Source organism: Rhipicephalus sanguineus, chromosome 6 (genome assembly GCF_013339695.2).
Source record: "Rhipicephalus sanguineus isolate Rsan-2018 chromosome 6, BIME_Rsan_1.4, whole genome shotgun sequence".
NCBI classification, from domain to species: Eukaryota; Metazoa; Arthropoda; class Arachnida; order Ixodida; family Ixodidae; genus Rhipicephalus; species Rhipicephalus sanguineus.
Window position 1 is genome coordinate 164,736,203 of NC_051181.1, and position 20,836 is coordinate 164,757,038.

Consider the following 20,836-nt stretch of genomic DNA (forward strand, 5'->3'; position numbering starts at 1 on the left):
TACATTAGGTTCATTCTAGCAATGTACTGCATATATGTTATGGGAATGCCGCCAAAGGGATGCTGCAGATGGAAAAAGTAGGCGACGATAACGAAGATCGTGTATGGCAAAACGTGCATTCTGTGGTCGGGACTCGGCCAGACGCTGCCGGGTGCTCCTGGGCGTGGCCGCCCTGAACTGGCTGCGGCTGGGACTGTTGTCTTCCACAGCGTATAGGATGAATTCACCTAATAATTGGGCATAATAAGGCTTTTAACCTGTAAATGATGCCTCTGAATTTGTCTCATAGTGATAAAACGGAGTACTAGTAATGGCATACCGGGCCAGAATACTTGCAAACTTCTTCAGTTGCATTATGATATGAGGTCATGTTGTTCACTTAAAGCATATGCTTTGCAAGAGCATGTGTATTAATTTCCTTAAGCTGGCTTCTTATGTACTTTCTTCTTTGCATGGCCTCCAGTGGTGTGCTTTGATGCGAAGATCAACTTTGACGACAATGCAGCCTTCAGACAGCAAGACATTTTTGCTCAGGAAGACACGTCCGAGAGCGATCCCCGAGAAGTGCTTGCAGCCAAGCACCACCTCAACTACATTGGCATGGATGGAAATATTGCCTGCTTAGGTAAATGTGTGATGGCTTTATCCACCCATGTTGCTTGGTGCTTTAAATGCTCGTGCAAATTTTTTATGGCATAAGCTTAAAAGAACATGCAAAAGGTTTTAAAGAGAATGGTGTAGTGCCACCATTCCTTTACTCGAAGCACTGGCCATTTGTGTCTTTACAAGGGTTTTCGGGAACAGTGAGAAGGCCACATCTCTGCACATTTGTGACATATCTAATCTAGCATCTACAGCCTGGTGATTGATGGACAGGCGCATGTTTCAGTTACTGGCAAAATTATTATTTGAAACATCATGGTTTCATTTGCCAGCAGCTTATTATCGCAGCAGGCATCCAGGCAGAAATAACAAAGTTGCCAGTGGCAGTAATACGTCAGGGGTCAGTCACTGTCGAACATGTTTACCATAAAATACCGAGCAAACAGCTCCCCCCAGCAAGTTGAAATTACCGGCAAAGTGGAGGGAGGGCGCACTTTCTCGGAATGGCCCCAAAATTCAAGATGGTGAGTGGCAATGTTTTACCACCAGAAAACAAACTGACTGTGCATGGACTTTTTCAGAAGTCTTCTGGCTCTCGTTCGTGGCACGTCGTATCACAACTCACACACACAAGAAAAGCAAAGCCAACACAATCAGACCGTGGGAAGCATGCCATGAAAGCACCTCCGATGATGAGCCCATGCCAACGCAACAGCTTTGTGCAAAAAATAAAGATCTCGAAGGCCTTACTTATGCTAACTACGTGATATCATAGGTACCACATCTCTGAATTACAGATAGTGCAGATCTCGAAGGCCATGCTTTCGCTCGTGGGAGCCTGAAAGTCGTCATGGGTGTCGTGTGCCAAGTTGTGTGTGCAGTCATTATGCAGGAAAAAAAGAAAATGAAATTTTGACGACAAATTTCAGGCGCAGGTACTTAGAAATCGAGCTGCTAAGCAGGCTTGGATTGGATTCAAGCAGGCCCTCAGTGTTGCCTGGGCACATTGCGTGATCAGGGTGCAGAACGGAAGGTGGGTGAGGAGATGGGCTATTCCAGAATGGCATGGAAACTTGAAATTAGGAGTGAAATGAGAGGGTGCACTTGCTCAGAATTTCACGCTAGAGGCATGCTCATCTATTATTTTTAATATTTTGTTGTCAATTATGGTAGTTTGATTACTTCTCATTAAATTAGTGCAGGTTATATGGCTTTTCCCTGTAAATGTATATGTCACTGCACATGTCCATTTTATGGCTGCAGCGGCTAAATACATACCTAGATGATAATACCTCTCTGCGGCAGTGAATGGAGCAGGCCTGGCCATGGCCACCATGGACATTATCCAGCTGCACGGTGGTACACCGGCCAACTTCTTGGATGTTGGTGGCTCAGTAAAAGAAGACCAAGTCACACAAGCCTTCAAGATAATTACCGATGACCCCAAGGTACGGCAACCATCCATGACTCTTATCAGAGACAGCGATGACGCTTGCGTTGTAAAAAAACTGAGGATATAGCATTGAGCTGTTGCTTTGCTGTAGAGCTCGCAACCCATGGCTGACCGAATAAAATTTGCATGTTACCATTGTGATCAGTTGCGGTGAAGAACAAGGCCTCACAAGGTTGCCAACTCTCGCGTTGACATGGCTGGATGTGGGTTGGCCATGATTAAACCCTGTTGGTGCCACAAGCCACCAGTACACAGGTGCGACAAAGTGGCAGAAATATTTTTAAAGGCAAACCTTTCTATGGTGACTTCAGATCAGTTTGGTGCTCAAAGGATCTGGGCACTGGCTGCCACTTTTTTTTTACTGTTTTAGTAAAAATAAAGCAGTTTGAGACCTTGTAGCACACATGTTTAAATATTCCTTCCTTGTTAAAACATTTGCATACTGGAACAATCTTGACCCACATTTGTTTGCGTGCGAGTGCAGATTATGTTGCCTGTATTGAAAGAAATCTTATACTGCTGCTTATCTAACAGGTATACTTGTGGAATAATGTGCCTGTTGGCCAGTGTTATGAAATTCTGAACGCTTTGTGTAATTACTTCGTTACCAGGGACGGGCAAATAGTAAATGTAAGGTTCAAAGCGAATAGTGATTTTGTCGAATAATTTCTAATTGAATGGTTCGAATAGTGAAGATCACATATTGTAAAGAAAAATGAGCATTTTAGTCATGACCCAGCTCACTTCCACAATATTTTTAATAATTGGAACTAGGTGTGCGAATGTCACTTTTTGGTTCAAAGTGGAAGCAAATTCAAATAGTGGCAGGATTTGAATATTAATAGGGTGCAATTTATAAGCTATAATATATATTACTCTTCAAAATTTGCTTTTATAAGCACATATAAGCCTGCATGAAACGCTTTTAAACTTTCAAAAATAATGAATCGAGGTGCAGGTGATATGTACAGTACGTTCCACTGTTGAAGGGAACACTCGAATGAGCAAATTTCATTTTTTTTGGCCCCCTAACGGCCCCCTAACGGAAAGATTGTTCGTGCATGTTACTAGTCTATCATAAGGGTTCGGAACTGTCAACCACCAGTAGTGTTATGCAAATTTAAGCCATTATGCTTTTGTAGGAGAGCAATATCCGGACATACCTGAAATGCAAGTGTTCTCTTTAACAGTGGACCCGTCTACATTTAACCTTGAAGTGTGGCTTCGCGGCAGTGCAGATATCCCCTGGATAGTGAATAGGTGGTTTCACAGTATAGCAGCCTGACACTGCAGTGAAACCACCTCATCAGGTGCATCACATGCAGTCAAATACAGTCGAACCCACTTATAACGATCCCACATATAACGATCTATCGGTTATAACGACCATATTTGGGTGCACTTACGATTTTCCTATGCTAACCATTGAAGCTGCGTTCAGATATAGCGAACATTTTTCAAAGCCTCCTACTTTTACAACGAACACTTCAGACACGGTCGCGGTAAAAATATGGTGCATACGAAGCGAAAAAAAGTTAAAATATGCCTTCTAAAGCGTGACAGGGGCGCGCGCTCGCGCGTGCCCCGCTCCAGTTTACTCGCGACTAAGATATCCCAGATCGGCGAGCACCGCACGCAGATTTCGGACGCTGCGAGCGAGGTCGCTCACTTTTCAGGCGTTTCTTCAGTGGTAGAATGGCAGTGGGGGGAAAAAATAGTAGGCATCATGAAGCCTTGCGGTCAGCTTTCGCACAGTAACCTTTCCTGACGCCATTCTCTGCAGCTACGACCGCCTGCGATGAACCAAACAATGCCTTGGAACGCAAGAAGGCATAAAATGCAATTGAAGTGATAACCGCAATAACTTTCCATCGCAAAAAGGTTCACTGCGTCCCTAAACTCGTCGACGCCACAATGTGCCGCGAAAAGTCGTCCGTCTTTCCGGTAACGGCAGAGACTGGTCGATCGGTGATAACGATTTCCGCGCGATTGCGGCGATGCCTTCGCGGATAAGCACCAGAAAAGAGCGAAGGCGAGGTGGCGGCCGTCGATGAACGTGCCCTTATGCCTTATAGCCGACAACCTTATCACAGTCATCTGTAGATATCTGCTCGGCTGCGCGTGTGGCGTACTACGCCGTACACTGCGGACTGACGGCGGTACGAGCGCGCCATGCTTAGCCATGCTGCCGTTCGCAAGTTTGCCGCCGCCGCGTCGTGCGAGACCGCTTTAAAGTGCACGTCGCTTTGTAGAAACGAAATTAGCTCGCTGTTGTTGAGCGGCGCGGGCACCGAGAAACGTCGATGCACTGACAGCGAGCGTATACTGCGTGTTTGACTAGGTGACAACTCAAGTGCGCCGCGCATCGTCGTGCAGGGTTGCGAGAGCATCGCGGAGACGTAGAGTGCGCGTTGCTTGGAAAATACTTGTTTTCGCCGCGTTGAACGAAGAGGCTAATCGCCGCACCCGTGCACGGTCCGGAGTGAAGCAAGCACGAAGAACGTACAAACGCGCGCATACGGCATACAGCAAGCGGCCCGGCAGCGACTCTGCGACCCGAGTAGGCGACGCGCTGCACGCAACTAGCCAGGGATGATCGGCTCCACGTCGCGGTACCGTGCTTCGGTGAAACGGTGTCGGCTCATTGCAAAGGCGGTTAGTTCACTCGTGAGCACGCAGCGGGCGTCGCTTCATGACGCGAAAAGGCTTAGCTTGTCACCGAAGGGGTTGTTAGCACTTTAACAAAAGTGCACAAAAAAAAATAAAAATACGGCTTGGCCGCTAAGCGCACGTTTTTAAGGGCGAGTCTATATACAACGAACTACTGATATAACGACCACTTTTCGCGACACTTTCGAGTTCGTTATAAACGGGTTCGACTGTATATGTCTATTCGTTCATTTCGAATACTTAGAAATTTTGAATAATTTAAATTCATGCCGAAGCGAATTGGAATACTGAAATATTCGTTCGAATATTTGAAGAGCTCGAACACTCGCCCATTCCTATTCGTTATGCATTTTCATCACCCTGTAACAGCCCGAAAAGGACCCACAGCTGTGTGAAATAAATATATAAATAAACAACTTGGGCAATGAAAAAGATGTCTAGATGAAGCTTGGAACGAAAAAGATGTTTGGGATGAAAAGTGCTCGTTGCATTCTATAGTGTGCGTCACTCCTTCAGGTGTGCTACTGTCATTTTATTCGTGGACTTTGCTTACTTTGGAGAACAGGGTGCAGGCAGTACATGTATGTATCATTGCAGGTCAAAGCAGTCCTTGTGAACATCTTTGGAGGCATCGTCAACTGTGCCACCATTGCGAACGGAATCACAAGTGCATGCCGCTCAATCAACCTCACCGTGCCTCTGGTGGTGAGGCTGGAAGGTGAGGCTACACTTTTGGCTTTTGACAAGCTTTCTGCAGGTCGCTAAGTGTTTGGAACTTTCTAAAAATGTAAAAATCTTGACAGAGATCTGTCTGACTGGGTTAGAGACGAGGAAATGGCTCCAGCCTACAGTTTGGACCCAATGTTTCGGGACCTGTTTGGTCCCTTCCTCATGGGGCTGTGGAGGCAGCGTCACTCCTTATCGTCTCACCTCGGCTTCCCATGTCCATCGTGTCTTGAAGGTTGTACAGATAAACAGAGGGCATTGTTCGCATCAAGTGGTTCATCTTTCCATGGGTGTTCAGGATGGGCCAGGGCACAAAGCTGGGGCACCAAACGAAGACAATGCTGATGATTGACTTCAGTTGCGTTATGTTGCCAGACTCTCAATAGTTTTTTGCTGACCAGTATATAAGACGGTCGTAGACTTTTAATAGTTTTTCTTTTTTTTATTTGGCCTATATTATGGCTTTACTGGTAGGAAAAAGTGTGGGTGCATTTGGATGTATGAAACTGGAGGGAGAGGAGGAGCCATAATTGGATTGTCTTCTGTGGTCCACTTGAAACCAGTGAAGAGGATACTTCTAGAACTGTTTTATTTATTATGTAAGAAGCATTTTATTGGCAGTACTAATTGATGGAAATGAACTTTTCGTCAAACATGTGACATCAAATTTCAGTTCTTGTTCTTGTGTATGGGCCATTTTCGCCCAAGATTTCAAAACTTTCTAGGTTGAGCCTAGGTTGAACTGGCACCGGACATGTCATCAAAAGGCAACTGTGTTACCTGGCACAGTACCACACAGTTATTTTGATGCCGTTCAAGGCCAGCCATTTGAGGAGTTCGTAACTGGTTCTAGGCATGCAGGAAGTTTTTGCTTCTCATTTCTGCAGCTTGATGCATTCCAGACATTTTCAAGCATGAAATGCTTTTTGCTCTCGTTAGCAGCATTCAAGTGACCGTGAGCCAAAACACAGTGCCTCACTCAAACGAGACATTCAGGCACTCGGTCAAAAGTTAAAAAAAAAAAAATTGTCTCTGGCCACTAACCCTTCGTAGAGGACGACATTACATATGCTAGCTATGACCCAAACAAATTGCTTCCAAGTTTTTCTCAGTATTTGTTCTCTCTATCACTGAAAAATTTCACTTGCACCTTCCAGTAGCGATGTTCCAAAGGCAGATAAAGGGAACCATATACTTGCTCTTTAAAACGACAGGGGTTGCACACAGCTGGAGCCAATTGTGGAGGCAACATTTTCATGGCGCAGATGCCACCTAGTATTATCTCCAATTAATCTACTTTGCCAGTAGCCACTTCATGCTTACTCTTGATCAAGGGAGCCATTTTTTGTTCAGAAAAGCAAAACCTTGAGCAGACACATTCAGGTGGCTGCCCTCAGGCGATGTTCATTGCTGTTGTGTACCAGCTATGGAAACATTTGAGTGACGACTTTCACCTGGTACAGTGCAGACCACTTATAACGTAACCGCATATAGTGCAGGACCGTTTATAATGCGGTTGCGGGAAAATATTTCTGACAAACGCGGTAGCGAGTGCGCTTCTCAAAGGAGGTACGCCGCTGGGGAGGGAGCGACGAGGTCGTTACGAAGGGCGAGGGCACGCACAGTGAACAAACGAGGGGCGGAGGGAGGAAAAAGACCGTGGCAGCACTGTGCGGGTTCGCCGAGTGGGAAAGGATGGTGGTTGCATATATATAGGCGACGGAGTAGCCTTTGCACCGGCGGCGGCAAGGCTCCGCGGCCGCTTGCCGGCAGCGCGTTCCGCGTGGAACATACGATCGAGTCCTCATCAAGTGTGCTTGAAAGTAAGTTTCCTGTCGGGAAAAGCATTGTCGTTATCACACTTGCTACAGTTATCGCGTTTGCTACCTCGTCCGCAAATTGAAAAGTTTTGCAGCTTCATGATGCGAGCTTTCGCCTTTTCTGCCAGTGCGCGGACTTAAACGAGCTTGGCGGGCTTTGTCGCCGTTGATCTCCCGGCCGCGAACACAAACTTCGTATCACGCGCGCTGTTCTTGGGTTAGTGCTTGAGTGCGATCTTTTCGAAGTCCGATCTTCATGTTGTCTTGGACAAACTTCCCGCGACAACATGCTGAACCGCAGGCTAGGCCTAATCAGTGTTGGTTTTCTTTTCGGTAGCGGTCGCGGGCGATAAAAGTTGCGATTTGGTGCGGAATCAACGAAACTTTTTGCGATGGCTGCACTTGAAGGGAAGGGAATCATATCGTTAATGAAAACGAGGGCATGGTTGGCACATGCAACTCTCAAATGGTGGTTCCGGATTAGATTGCAATGTCTTGGACATTGAGTGTGCGCCCGTGAAATCGAACGATCGGTACCGCTCAGCATGTGAAAGTTCGGTCGCGATTCGACATGGTTTCTGTGTAATGCGCATACCTTGAGGTGGCCTGAAACGTAATCGGCGAATTTCCACGATGGCACTTTGTTTTGTTTGCTTTTTTCCCCCGTGTTTCATTTCGTTGGCAATGCGGGTCTTTGGCAGTTAATTTTTGAACATTCGGAGATTTAAGTGGTTGTAAGCACCCCAAATCGCTATGTCGATTATCGGACACACGAGGCTACATGCTCAACACGTTTTGCGCAAGTGCAGCCTTTGAAGAAGGTTGTTTTGGTTATACAGTCAAACCTCGTTAATACGTACCCGCTTTAAGCGTACTAACGGTTAAAACGTAGTTGCGACGAATCCCCGACCGAGTCTCATAGAGCCCAATGCATTCGCTGACCGCTTAAGCCGTAGTACTTCGTCCTACGCCTACCGGTTAGTGCGTACCCTGCGTACCGCGATAACGTTTTGTGCCATAAAATTTTACTGCGCCGCTGAACTTCCCGACGCCACAATGTGCCGCCAAAGGTTTTCAGTCTTTTCGAGAAGTGCGTAGATCGGTCGATCACTGATTCCGACTTCCGCGCGATTGCGGCGATGCCTTTGCGGGCAAGCGGGAAAGAACGAAGGTGAGGCGGCGGCCACCGACAAACGCGCCAACATGACTTATCGCCGACAACCTTATCACAATAAGTATCTTCAGATATCTGCTCGGGCACGCGTGCGGCGCAGCACCACTTTAAGCCTACTGCACGCTTTTAATAGGCGACAACCTGAACGCGCTGGGCCGCCGATCGCTGCCGCCTCGTTGCGCGGGGTCGTGTTCAAGCGCGCGCCGCTTCGTAGAAAAGAAAGCAGCTCGCTGTTGCGGAGTTGAACGTTGTTGGTCGCGGGCGACGAGAAACCTCTTTGCATTGACGCTATCACGTTAAACGCACACGTACGGTACAGCAAGCGTCGCACTGTTGTAACCATACTGCACGCTTTTATTGGGCGACCACCCAAACGCGCTGCCGTCCGCTGCCAGGACCGCTACAGCGTCGCGGAGTGCGCATCGCTTGCAGGAAGTTCGTCATCGCCGCGTTACAAGCTACTCGCCGCATCTGTGCACAGTCTGGAGCGAAGGGGGTACAAAGAACACTCCCACGACAAATGCGCGCGTGCGGTACAGCAAGCGGCCTGGAAGTGACGGCGTGAGCCGAGAAGGCGACGCGCTGCACGCAGCTAGCCAGGAGACGATCGGCTCCACGCAGCCGTACCGCGTTTCACTGGAACTGCGTCAGTTTTCGTTTATGAGCAGATCGCGGTACAGACGCATGTGCATACATATATCGCGGAAAGCTGACACTGTCCGTTCTGTCGCTATGTCAGTCACTGCGTATACCGGACCCTGTAATAGTTTTGAAATGCTCCTTGGCGTCGCCACCGCGCGCTATCGGACGGTCGTGCGAGAGTACCAGAATCTTTTCTCCACTTTGGCAAAAAGAAAGAAAAGGCTTTGCAATGGGTACTTTAGGCAATATTTGCTGTGGCACTGTATTTATTTCTTTGCTGGCGGCGATGGCGTACGCGAGGAGATGCAAATCTTTACTTGGTGGTTAATGCGTACTACCGTTTAGTGTGTAGTTACGCGGCGTTCCCGGCAGGTACGCATTAACGAGGTTCCACTGTAGTGCGGTACCGCTTATAGTGCGGATATTCGCGACTCCGACGACTTACGTTATAAGCAGTCTATACTGTATCTTCAGAACCAAGATATTGAAACATCCAGAGTCTGGCTCAAAAAGTCTTCAAGATAAGCGCTCAAAACAGAGTTGACACCATGGCAAGAAAAAAAGTTCTGGCCTGACGAATATTTGCATATCGGGGAGCTTGACTTCGCATGTGCTTACTGTAGTTTGTTTTCTGGTGTAGCACATATTTTGGCAAAGAAAAATTCCACGGCAATTCCTGTAATTTAGCTGGTGAATATACTAATAGTATTTTGGTTCCAAGTGAATACAGTGTGTTCTTTCAATAAAACCATCACAATAGCCAAAAGCTGCAAAAATGAAAGGATGCAAGACATGCCTAGATACATATAGTTTATTTTTCAGTGATGTTGTCCAGATATTTTCATGAAATGTAATTTAAACATCTTATTTTTACAGTGCCAGAAACATAGCTAACAGCACATAAAATTTATTTACAGAATTTTGATCGGTTGTGTGGTTGAGCATACATGAATTTCGTGATAGTTCATGGTGCAGGGGGCATCTCACATTTGCCCATTGCATGGGTCACTGCGCATCATGCAATGACCATTCCGAAGCACAGATGTACACAACCTCGACAGTTGAGGTTTTGTTTTGTAAAATCATATTGGCGCCTTCTACCTACACACTAGCTTACCCTGTCCGGCCACAGAGACAAAATTAATTGGCATGCTCGCTGTAGTTGAAGGTCCATCACCCACAGACACACTGGCCACCTGTGATCCACTTTTCATGGACAATAAACTGGGCAGTAGCCTTTTCTTTAACAAAAGTTTATTAGTACAGTAATACATTTTTTCAGTTAAGCTAATGAGAAGCAAAGCTGTGAAATGATATCAACCTGAACTGGTTTAAAGGGACTGACAAATAATTTTTAGGGCATCTATTTTTTTTTAGTGCAACGGAAAGCTAACTGGTCAGAGTGTCTAGTCACGGAATGGCAACGTGGAAAATGCCGTGAAACCTTTTTAATCAGAATTTTTCTATCTGCGGTGAATATGAAGTCTTATACACACATGCTGCAAACACTGAGAGCGAGAGTGGTTTGTGACTTAGAGCTGTGCGAAAAGCAAAATTTTGGGTGCGAAGCGAATTCGAATATTGAAGTGTGAGTGCGAATCGAATAAAATATTTTTCGAATATTTCTCGAATATTTCTAGAATATTTTTCGAATACTTCGAAGCGAAATTGCAGAAGAAAAAGTTAGAGAGGATTCCTAAGCATATTCTTATGAGATAGCAACATGAAAGTGTTTCTTTTCGCTAAGTTGATGAAGCACTGGCGGGGTGGTGTTTCATAGTTGTCTTATCAAGAATGAGGCAATGTAGAGGCCGAATTCCATTTATGTACATGATTTGGTGCAACCAAAGTGTTGCTGACAACACTTTACACGTGATAGGCAAAGGTGCCATTTCCTCAGCCTCTCCTCCTCTTTCAACTTCTGTGGAAGCCCAACTGATGTGGCGGACAAGGGTGCGCTCCCTTCAAGTCCGGAGTTCCAAATCTGCCTCGTAGACGTCGATATATAAGAACATCTGAAATTTTTTTGGATGCTAAAAAGCTTCGGCGTCCGATTTTTCGGACTTCCTGCCCAAATTTCAGGCCAAAAACAGCATTAATTGAGCCTCCAACTCTGCCACATCTTTCATCTCCATGTTGGAACCAGCGTTTTCTTGAGTTAATACATTTGCGACTGTAGCGGAGCTTAAAAGGCAGCTTTGCCGCAATACGGGGGTGTGATGAGGTGAAGCATATTGAAAATCTAGGGACCACTTTCAATCAGACGTTGACTGTGTCTTGACAAAGTTCGACCGTAACGGAGCTTGAAAGGCAGCTTTGCCGCAATACCGGTGTGTGGTGAGGTGAAGCATATTGACAATCTAGGGACCACTTCCAATCGGACGTTGGCTGTCTCTTGGCAAAGTTCGACCGTAGCGGAGCTTGAAAGGCAGCTTTGCCGCAATACTGGGGTGTGATGAGATGAAGCATATAGAAAATCTAGGGACCACTTTCGATCGGACGTTGACTGTCTCTTGGCAAAGTTCGACCGTAACGGAGCTTGAAAGGCAGCTTTTCCGCAATACGAGAGTGTAATGAGGTGAAGCATATTGAAAATTTGAAGGGGCTCTTTATATCGGACGTTGACTGTATTTGTTTTTGGGAAGTTCGAATAGTAAAATTAGCAGTGCGAATCGAATCGAATGGCAAACAATATTCGAAAAATATTCGAAATTTCGAATATTAGCACACCCCTAGTTTTTGTTCAAACGCAGCGGTTTACTGCGCATGCGTGCACTCTGCGCGCATGTGCCGCAGCTCGACATGGGACACTGGTGGCCGCGAAGGCAGCGCCGCGTCTCACTGTGCAACTCCTTTTATCTCGTAGGCAGTACAGAACAGAGCGGGCATAGATAATAATATACATACTCTAACTTTGAGGACCAATTGTGGTGCACATGACAGCATCAGACTTCATGACTTACGGCGCACATGACAGCATCAGACTTCAGACTTATGAAGTCGGTCAAGTGACTGACTTCATAATCCAGCTTCAAGCCTCTTCCGCTAGGCTGCATGACATACGAGGACAACGCAAGAAGGATGCTGTAATTAGTCGCTATATTTCACGGTCTTTTCATTTCTACCAGGATCTAATCACACGTTCTGGCCTGTCGTCGGTCCCTTTAACATTTCTGCACAGTCGTCTTCCTTTTAGAACACTTGTGTTTGGAATGCTGGTAAAACAACCTAAAATCACTTTTACAGGAACCAATGTTGAAGAGGCAAGGAGAATCTTGAGCTCCAGTGGATTGCCCATCACCACCGCTGCAGACTTGGAAGATGCAGCACAGAAAGCTGTAGCCAGCCTCAAAGGTTGATTCACAGGTGCCTTCACTAGCCAAGGTAAGGTAGAACAACATTCCAGTTGAGGTAGATGCAGAAAAAGAAGTATACGGCTGCCAACGGATTTTTCGGACTAAAAAAATTCGGATTTGATGGATACTTCAGACTTCATAAATGCACTGTCAGGGTTCCTATAGCACCAATACATTTTCGCGACTGATTTTTCGGACGAATTTATGCTCTAAAGTTTGATTTTTCGGACTAAATCACTCGTCTTGAGCCATACTGCTTGATTTTAAAAGACGCCATGTTGGATTTTTTGCTGGCTTGGTCAAGTTTGGCTTCCAGTGGCCAGTTGTGTTACCTCTAAGAATCTTCCAGTTTCGGACGCCATGCCTGCTCTTCCTTGGCTGACAGAACGCTCTAGGGGCGCAGCTTTTCTTTTTCAGTCAGCCTTATTGTCATCATTAGTACTCTGGTAGGTTTTTTTAATGCATTTGTTTTTCCGGTTGTCATTCCACATGTGGTCGTGTAGCTCGTGTTGGTGGTGTGTCAAGTGAATTGAGCTGTCGTGTGCATCACATATTCTCTGCCATTGCTCAGTGGTTACGGTGCTCGGCTACTGACCTGAAACATGCGGGTTCGATTGCGGCTGGGACCATTGCGTTTCGATGTACAGTCAAACCTCGTTAATACGTACCCGCTTTAAGCGTACTAACGGTTAAAACGTAGTTGCGACGAATCCCCGACCGAGTCTCATAGAGCCTAATGCATTCGCTGACCGCTTAAGCCGTAGTGCTTCGTCCTACACCTACTGGTTAGTGCGTACCCTGCGTACCGCGATAACTTTTTGTGGCATAAAATTTTGCTGCGCCGCTAAACTTCCGGACGCCATAATGTGTCGCCAAATGTTTTCCGTCTTTTCGAGAAGTGCGTAGATTGGTTGATCACTGATTCCGACTTCCGCACAATTGCGGCGATGCCTTTGCGGGTAAGCATCGGAAAAGAACGAAGGTGAGGCGGCGGCCACCGACGAACGCGCCAGCACGTAGGTATCTTCAGGTATCTGCTCGGGCATGCGTGCGGCGCAGCGCTACTCTAAGCCTACTGCACGCCTTTAATAGGCGACCACCTGCATGCACTGGGCCGCCGATCCCTGCCACGTTGTTGTGCGGGGCCGTGTTCAAGCGCGCGCTGCTTTGTAAAAACGAAAGCAGCTCGCTGTTGCGGAGTTGAGCGTTGCTGGTCGCGGGCGACGCGAAACCTCTTTGCATTGAGGCTATCACGCTAAACGCAAGTGTACGGCACAGCAAGTGTAGCGCTGTTATAAGTATACTGCACGCATTAGAACAGCGCCGGCAAAAACAACAGACCAGACGAGGGGAAGGACACGTAACACAACACATGGAAGCAAGCGCCTTGTATTACGTGTCCTTCTCCTCGTCTGGTCTGTTGTTTTCGCCGGCACTATTCTACTGCAATTATGAACCAACTACCCAAAAGTACATCTTGACAAGTTACGTCTCTCGTTTTCTGGGCCCTTTCTCTACATGTGCTTCTTTCAACCCGACCTATTTCGCTTCACTGGTCGTGGTTGCCTACTGTCGTGGAAGACAGATGGGCTTTTGCATGAGACAAAAGGTTCTTCCTCCTGAAGTCATGGCTCTTTTTGGCCACGTCCCACCTTCGACCGGACATGGAAGCAGCGCCTTGTGTTACGTATCCGTCTCCTCGTCTGGTCTGTTGTTTTCGCCGGCGCTGTTCTACTGCGATTATGAACCAACTAGCCCAAAAGTACATCTTGACAAGTATACTGCATGCTTTTATTGGGCGACCACCCAAACGCGATTCCGTCCACTGAGGACTGCTAGAGCGTTGCGAAGTGCGCATCGCTTGCAGGAAGTTCGTCATCGCCGCGTTAACCGATTGAGCTACTCGGTGTATCTGTGCACGGTCTGGAGCGAAGTGCGTACGAAGAACACTCCCACGACAAATGCGCGCGTGCAGTACAGCAAGCGGCCCAGCAGTGACGGCGTGAGCCGAGAAGGCGACGCGCTGCATGCAAATAGCCAGGAGATGATCGGCTCCACGCAGCCGTACCGCGTTTCGCTGGAGCGCGTCAGTTTTCGTTTAGGAGCAGATCGCGGAACAGAAGCATGCACATATATCGCGGAAAGCCGACACTGTCCGTTCTGTCGCTATGTCAGTCACTGCGTATACCGGACCCTGTAATAGTTTTGAAATGCTCCTTGGCGTCGCCACCGCGCGCTATCGGACGGTCGTGCGAGAGTACCAGAATCTTTTCTCCACTTTGGCAAAGAGAAAGAAAAGGCTTTGCAATGGGTACTTTAGGCAATATTTGCTGTGGCACTGTATATATTTCTTTGCTGGCGGCGATGGCATACGCGAGGAAATGCAAATTTTTACTTGGTGGTTAAAGGGGTATTCAGACGGGGGAGAAATGCTCGGGGGGTAAAGGCGGAGCCTACTGACGTCAGCTCGCGAGGAGAAGTCTCCACAAATGCCCCCCACTCACACGGACGAGGCGAACGGAGGGGGAGACCAGTGTTACTAGACTACTCTGGTGGCTTGCACCACCCGTTTGACGAGCTGCTGACGACGAGCTGCAGACGACCATCCAGCTGCAGACTGGACACCCACTGCCGCTCTCTGCAGGAGCAAGTGCAACAATGTGGCCAAACAAGAGCCCGAAATTCCGCCACATCCCCCACCGCAGGGGGATCGTTTGTCCTTTCGGGGAAAACGTCCCCGTCTCCTCCGAGGAGGCGCGGGGGGGTCACGCCCACTCGCTAATCCGTGACGTCGCGGTCACGTGATACACAATCCCCCCGTCTCCCCTGAGCATTCCTCCCCCGTCTGAATACCTCTTAATGCGTACTACCGTTTAGTACGTAGTTATGCGGTGTTCCTGGCACGTACGCATTAACGAAGTTCTAATGTAGGCGAAATGCTGGAGGCGTGCGTACTGTGTGATTTCAGTGCAGGTTAAAGAACCCCAGACTGCATTGTTAAATCCAACCAACCAGACGAGACGTTGCGTGCGTCTCTTTTGTGACCGGCATCAAATTTTGTTTGCTTGGTGCCATGGAGCCACATACTGTGCTGCCTGCAACAGTCGGTGGCAGCGATCACCAACGCGTTGACAATGTTACTGTATCCCATATAAAACCAAATCTGCTCGTCCCAAAGCGTAGAATGAAGCAGGGCATTATTGGAGATCTTTTTAGGCTGCTCTAGTCCAAATAAACTTCATTTTCATGTCTTTACTTTTTCGGACTATTCTGCAGTCCCTGCCAGGTCTGGAAAGTCGCTCGGCAACTGTATACAGCTAAAGTAATTAGGAACGCATTGAAAGACGTAGAGAAATCGCACTGAAAGTGGATAGAAATTTGCGATAATATTGGTTAATGGCTAATAAGACAGCATTGTGAATATGAGGACAAAAGGATCAATTTCCAGTGCGCTGCTTTATTAGATATGAACTGAGAAATCTCTACTGCCTAATTGTGCACAAGATGGCTAGCATTTTGCTTATTTAGCATAGCGGAGAAGCATTATCATATAGTTGCTGTACTGGGGGACGTATCCAAGAGGATGTTCAAAGGTAAAGGAAGATGCCAAGCAACCACAAAAAGAATTTTAAAACTACAGATGTGTCAGCTCCCATATGGGTGCCCTGTTCACAGTGAAGCACTGGCAAAAGAAGGGGGATCAATATGTGTGCGCAAACAGAGGGCGTAAATGGCATGCATAAATAAAAGGAAGGCTCCCGTCGGTGCGTTCAGCGTGGTGTCGGTAGATAAAATTAGTAAAGACTCGAGATGAAGATGCAAGGTTAGGTTTCTTTCAGTAGCTAGCACATGTGCACTGGCCCGGTCAGTATCGCGTCCCTTTCATGCAGAATGTACAGCAAGAACATTAAAAGACACATTCTCTTTCACATTATAAGTACTCCTTCATGCGCCATTGGAGATTGCCAGTCTCGCTGACGTAAGTGTGACAACAGTCTGCACAAGGAATACAGTAGACTCCCGTTAAGACGAACTCGAAGGGACCGCGGTCATCTGTTCGTCTTATCAGGAGTTCGTCTTATCAGAAGTGCCCTCAAAAAGAGACATGCTAACATGCCAAGTGCATCCAAATATGTTACTTGAAAACACTGAATGGAGTAGACTTACAATGGGGCAAAAAGACAAGAAAAAGTATTTATTTGGCTCATCTAGATAAAAACTATGCCTTCAAGCAGAGTATTTAGACAAATCTTACGAGCACCCGATTTCGCGTGTTCAAAAATAAAAATGCTGGTGAAGATGTTTGCTACCACATTTTAATGATAAAACTGTAACACGCTCCTATGTTGCCGATTAGAAAAAAAATTAGAGACAAGCACAATTTTCCTTCAAAGAATGTAAAATTTATTGTCCTGGCAGTTCGTTTTCTTCTGTGAGCCTGTTTTGCTGGCTCTAAGATCTCTTCTGGATACGCCTCATTCGCGTGCTGTTGCCTTGAGAAAGTCATTATACGCTGAGTTGCTTAAGAAAATCTGCGAGGTTTTCTTCGAGGTCCGGATATTTTCCCGTTTTCGGCCCGTAGTAACTTTTCCTGATCGACGTGCAGCTGAAGATATCCCCATCGGGCTACTCACGGTCACAAGCCTCGCCACGAAAAAGATAACGCACCTATATTCACTGTGCAAAATAGCCTTCCCCTGTCGTGCGCTTCCATAATCAAAATGGCTTATCACAATTTGCACTTCACTGGGAACAGATACAACGCACACAGGTCCTACGCGAACCAACGCGAACCAACCACAAAATGTGCTCGGCCGCCATTGTGTGATGGTGATGACAATGCACCTTACCCCTCTGACGGGAGTGCGCTGCGATCGATTGTGGTTTCGGTTTCGTACTCGATTGTAATGCACAGACCATTTTTGTTCCTGTTGTCGCTTTCTTTTTTTTTCCCCACTCCCCTTGCGTTTGCCCCTCAGACCAAGGTGGAGGGGCCCCAAGCTCTTGTGTTCTTCAGTTCTCCTTTGTATTCCAGCTGGGAAACCAGAGAACGGGGGGAATACAAAAGGACACAATGGCTTGGGGGTCCAAGTTGTAAATCCCCCACTCTTTTTGTTGCTTTCTTTGCTGATAAAGCCCACACCTCCCCCACCTAGAGTTACTGTATTCAGGCTCGGGGTGAGGGGGGATACCGGCTTTATCCGCTGACCGGTGTTCTTCATTTTTCTCGCGCCCTTGGCGTCCATCTTTGCTACAGGAAGCGCTTTTTTTTTTCATCTTTTTTGCTTTTTCTGGGTCGCCTGAATGCCCCCACCAAGACTGCAGTGTTCGTTTCGCAGGATCGCTAGCGTTGTTGGTCACCGCGAAAGTTCGTCTTAACAGAAGAGTGCAGTTGGGCAGTTCGTCTTAAGCGAATTTTTTTTGCATTGAGTCTATGGGAAACCAAACAAATGGTCCCGTGTTGTTCGGTATAAGCGAGAATTCGTCTTAACCGAGTTCGTCTTAACGGGAGTTCACTGTATTGTACACGGCACCAGGGTATTTTTCTTTTGGAAGCTTGTCCTTCACGCTTATGATCACATGGTATTGTGGCACATTTACGATAAGCAAACGTGCCTTTAACCTTCAGTATGTCTAGTACAGCTAGAGCTGTAATACTTTTTTAACATTAAGCCCAGCCTGTATAGCTCATGGTGCCAGGAGCAGAATTTTTATTTTCTGCACATATATCTTAAACTTCGACAGCAATTGTAGAAAAATTAAACTTTGATTATTTGAAGGATGGCTAATTATGATTTAAAAACGGCTTGCAGCACTGTGCATTACATGTTCTAATGTCCAAATACACAATATTTGCTTTCTGCGGAGCAGGTTTTTTTTCCCCGTCTCTAGAAGCAATAGTGGCAGCTTCATCTATTTCCTGAATTAATTGACCGAGAAAAAAGATTAACTGAGCTAAAAGTGCTGCTTGGGTGAGTTGGTTCATGTTTATGACGAATTTTACCGGCACAAAAAGACAGAACTCCTAGGGATCAAGACACACAGCGCTGTGTGTGTGTGTGTGTGTCTCGATCCCTGGGTGTTCCATCTTTTTGCGCTGGTAAAATTTGTGAGAAAAAAATGTTGCATATTCGAAATCAGCAGGAGAAAATAAACAAGTATCTTTATGTTTGGCCACATGTCCCCCCAATACGAAAGTTCATTGTTACATGCACTTCAGTTGGATACACTTTGCTTTTCTGCATTTTATACCCCAAAGAACAAAAAGGCATTGTTTTTTGCTTCTTGTACATGTTTTTATTTTAAGTATTATGTCACTTAAATTAGCTACCTTTGTTTATTGCAGATGGGTCTCCCATTCATAAAGTGACAAACTTCTGGAGGACAGCATGGTTCCATTGTACAGAGCAGCTTGCAGCTGCATTTATAGAGCCAACGTTTTTTTTTTTCTTTTTTGTCTGCAAATAAACTGCCAAGCATTCCTAAAATGTGTTGCTGCATTTAGTGGAATGCCTGAACAGTCATCAGAACATGTCTTTGTCACATACCATTTCTGACAAGCAATAACATCCAGCAGGTAAAGAAACTTGCCAATGACACAGTATAAAAAGATTCACAAACGTTGAAACATCATGATGTTGTTCAACTCTGTATTTCTAAGGTTTCCCGAGATCTAAACGGTACAGGCATGCTGTTGCATACAGCAAGACTGTAACACTCCTTAAAACGCAAAATGTAGAGTGGTAGCCTGCCTCTACCAATGGCAGCCACTGTTCGCTGAATGACAAGCTAACGCTTCAATTTAACAAAGTTGCTTTGAAGCTTATGCACATTTTCATGCATAGTGAATGCATATTTGTCAGATGCCGTGCAAGACACCCAAAACTCTGCATCCTCTCTAAACAGAGACCAACGTCCAACTGTGTTGCATATAGACAAGCAGGAGCACTTTTCGATCCTTGATAAAGAAAAATATGAGTGCTGTTTCTTGGGCGAGTTGGAAGTTTATTCTGAAAAGTGTAGCGCTAGTGAACGTGGACTACTGGAAGGCACACAGATGGAAGCGTTTCTAGCAATTCTGGAAGCGCTTTCGTCTGTGTGTCCGTGTGCCTTCCTGTAGTCCGTGTCCACAAGCGCTTCACTTTCCAGAAAAGTATAGTCACTGGCTTGGTTAATATACTCGGCAAGAACTTCTCTTGACAGCACTGTGGAAGCTACAGAACTGAAGCGCATGCCTTTTACCGCGCCAAAAAACAGTACTTAAGTTGCTGATAATTTTACCATTTGCCTTGCTGAAATAAATGCTGCTTCATTTATTATGAGACTCGAGCAGTTGCTAGAAGTTGTAGGTAAAATGCAGTTATTCACATTGCAAGAATGCTTTCCATTTCTTAAACAGCACCACCTTTTTAGCACGCCCGTTTTCCAAAGTAAACATGGCGTCCATGACGTAGTGGGTCAGTGTGCGGCTTGGTGTGCAGCCGCAAACGTGCTGTTTAGTTTTCCAAGAAAAATACACTCGTAATGTGACACTAAAATGTACACTGAACAATCGAAATGTTTCACGCATTCACACTTTTTGTGTATATAAATTTCTTAACGCGTTAACAGGAGCAAAACCGAAATCAGCCGCAAGCTGCCGTACTACTTGCGGAGCAACACGAATGTGCGGAAGCCCCGCCTCCGTAGCCTTCGCTCCACTGTCAAGATAAGTTGTCGCCGAGTATAGAATATGTGACATTTATGTGAAGAAAGATGTTGCACATGATGATTATTTATGAAACTTATGTCATAAGGGTCAAGTACAGCCAAGGAGGCCATATACAGGGCGTGCCAGCTATTGTGTATCTACACTCAAACCTCGATATAACGCACACTGATATACCGTATTATCGGTTATAACGAAGTAAATGAAAAATAGTCTTGCCATAGATACAGTGTCATGGATGAACGTTTATAACGAATTTTCGGTTATAACGAAGTTATTCTTGTGTCAAGCACGATTTTGTCATAATGAGGTTATAGTGTAGTATTAGAAAAAAAGGACAGAAACCTTCCATGTGCATGAAATGAAGTGCATGTTGTTAATAGCAACCTGAAGAGTATTTGTTTTCCCAACTAAATTTTAATCATTAGCTTTTAAATTGCTGTATTTACATCACTGTAAACATGTCCTGTAAACATCACTGTAACATGTCCTGCATACTTTTGTCCCCTATAGAATTTATGGATAACGACACTGTGAAGGATTCTTGAGCCAAGCTGTGTAATTTTACAAAGGCAAGGCCACAAACACATCGTCGAGAAATAATGCAACATTACACAAACGAAGGCTCAACTGCTGATGTAGTTGAGAGATTGACCACTATGGATAACGACACTGTGAAGGATT

At 46.0% G+C, this 20,836-nt stretch overlaps 1 protein-coding gene across 1 annotated transcript in view; it reads left to right on the forward strand.

Moving 5' to 3' along the window:
* The window catches only part of LOC119396985 (succinate--CoA ligase [GDP-forming] subunit beta, mitochondrial), a 46,259-nt gene extending 27,310 nt beyond the window's left edge, over window positions 1-18,949 (forward strand). The window contains exons 8-12 of the mRNA XM_037664389.2: window positions 464-625; window positions 1,909-2,051; window positions 5,324-5,444; window positions 12,335-12,472; window positions 18,791-18,949. Of these exons, the coding sequence (XP_037520317.1) occupies window positions 464-625; window positions 1,909-2,051; window positions 5,324-5,444; window positions 12,335-12,447 (539 nt within the window). The 3' untranslated portion in view covers window positions 12,448-12,472; window positions 18,791-18,949. The remainder of the gene's footprint in view (window positions 1-463; window positions 626-1,908; window positions 2,052-5,323; window positions 5,445-12,334; window positions 12,473-18,790) is intronic.
* The last annotated feature ends 1,887 nt before the right edge of the window (window positions 18,950-20,836 follow it).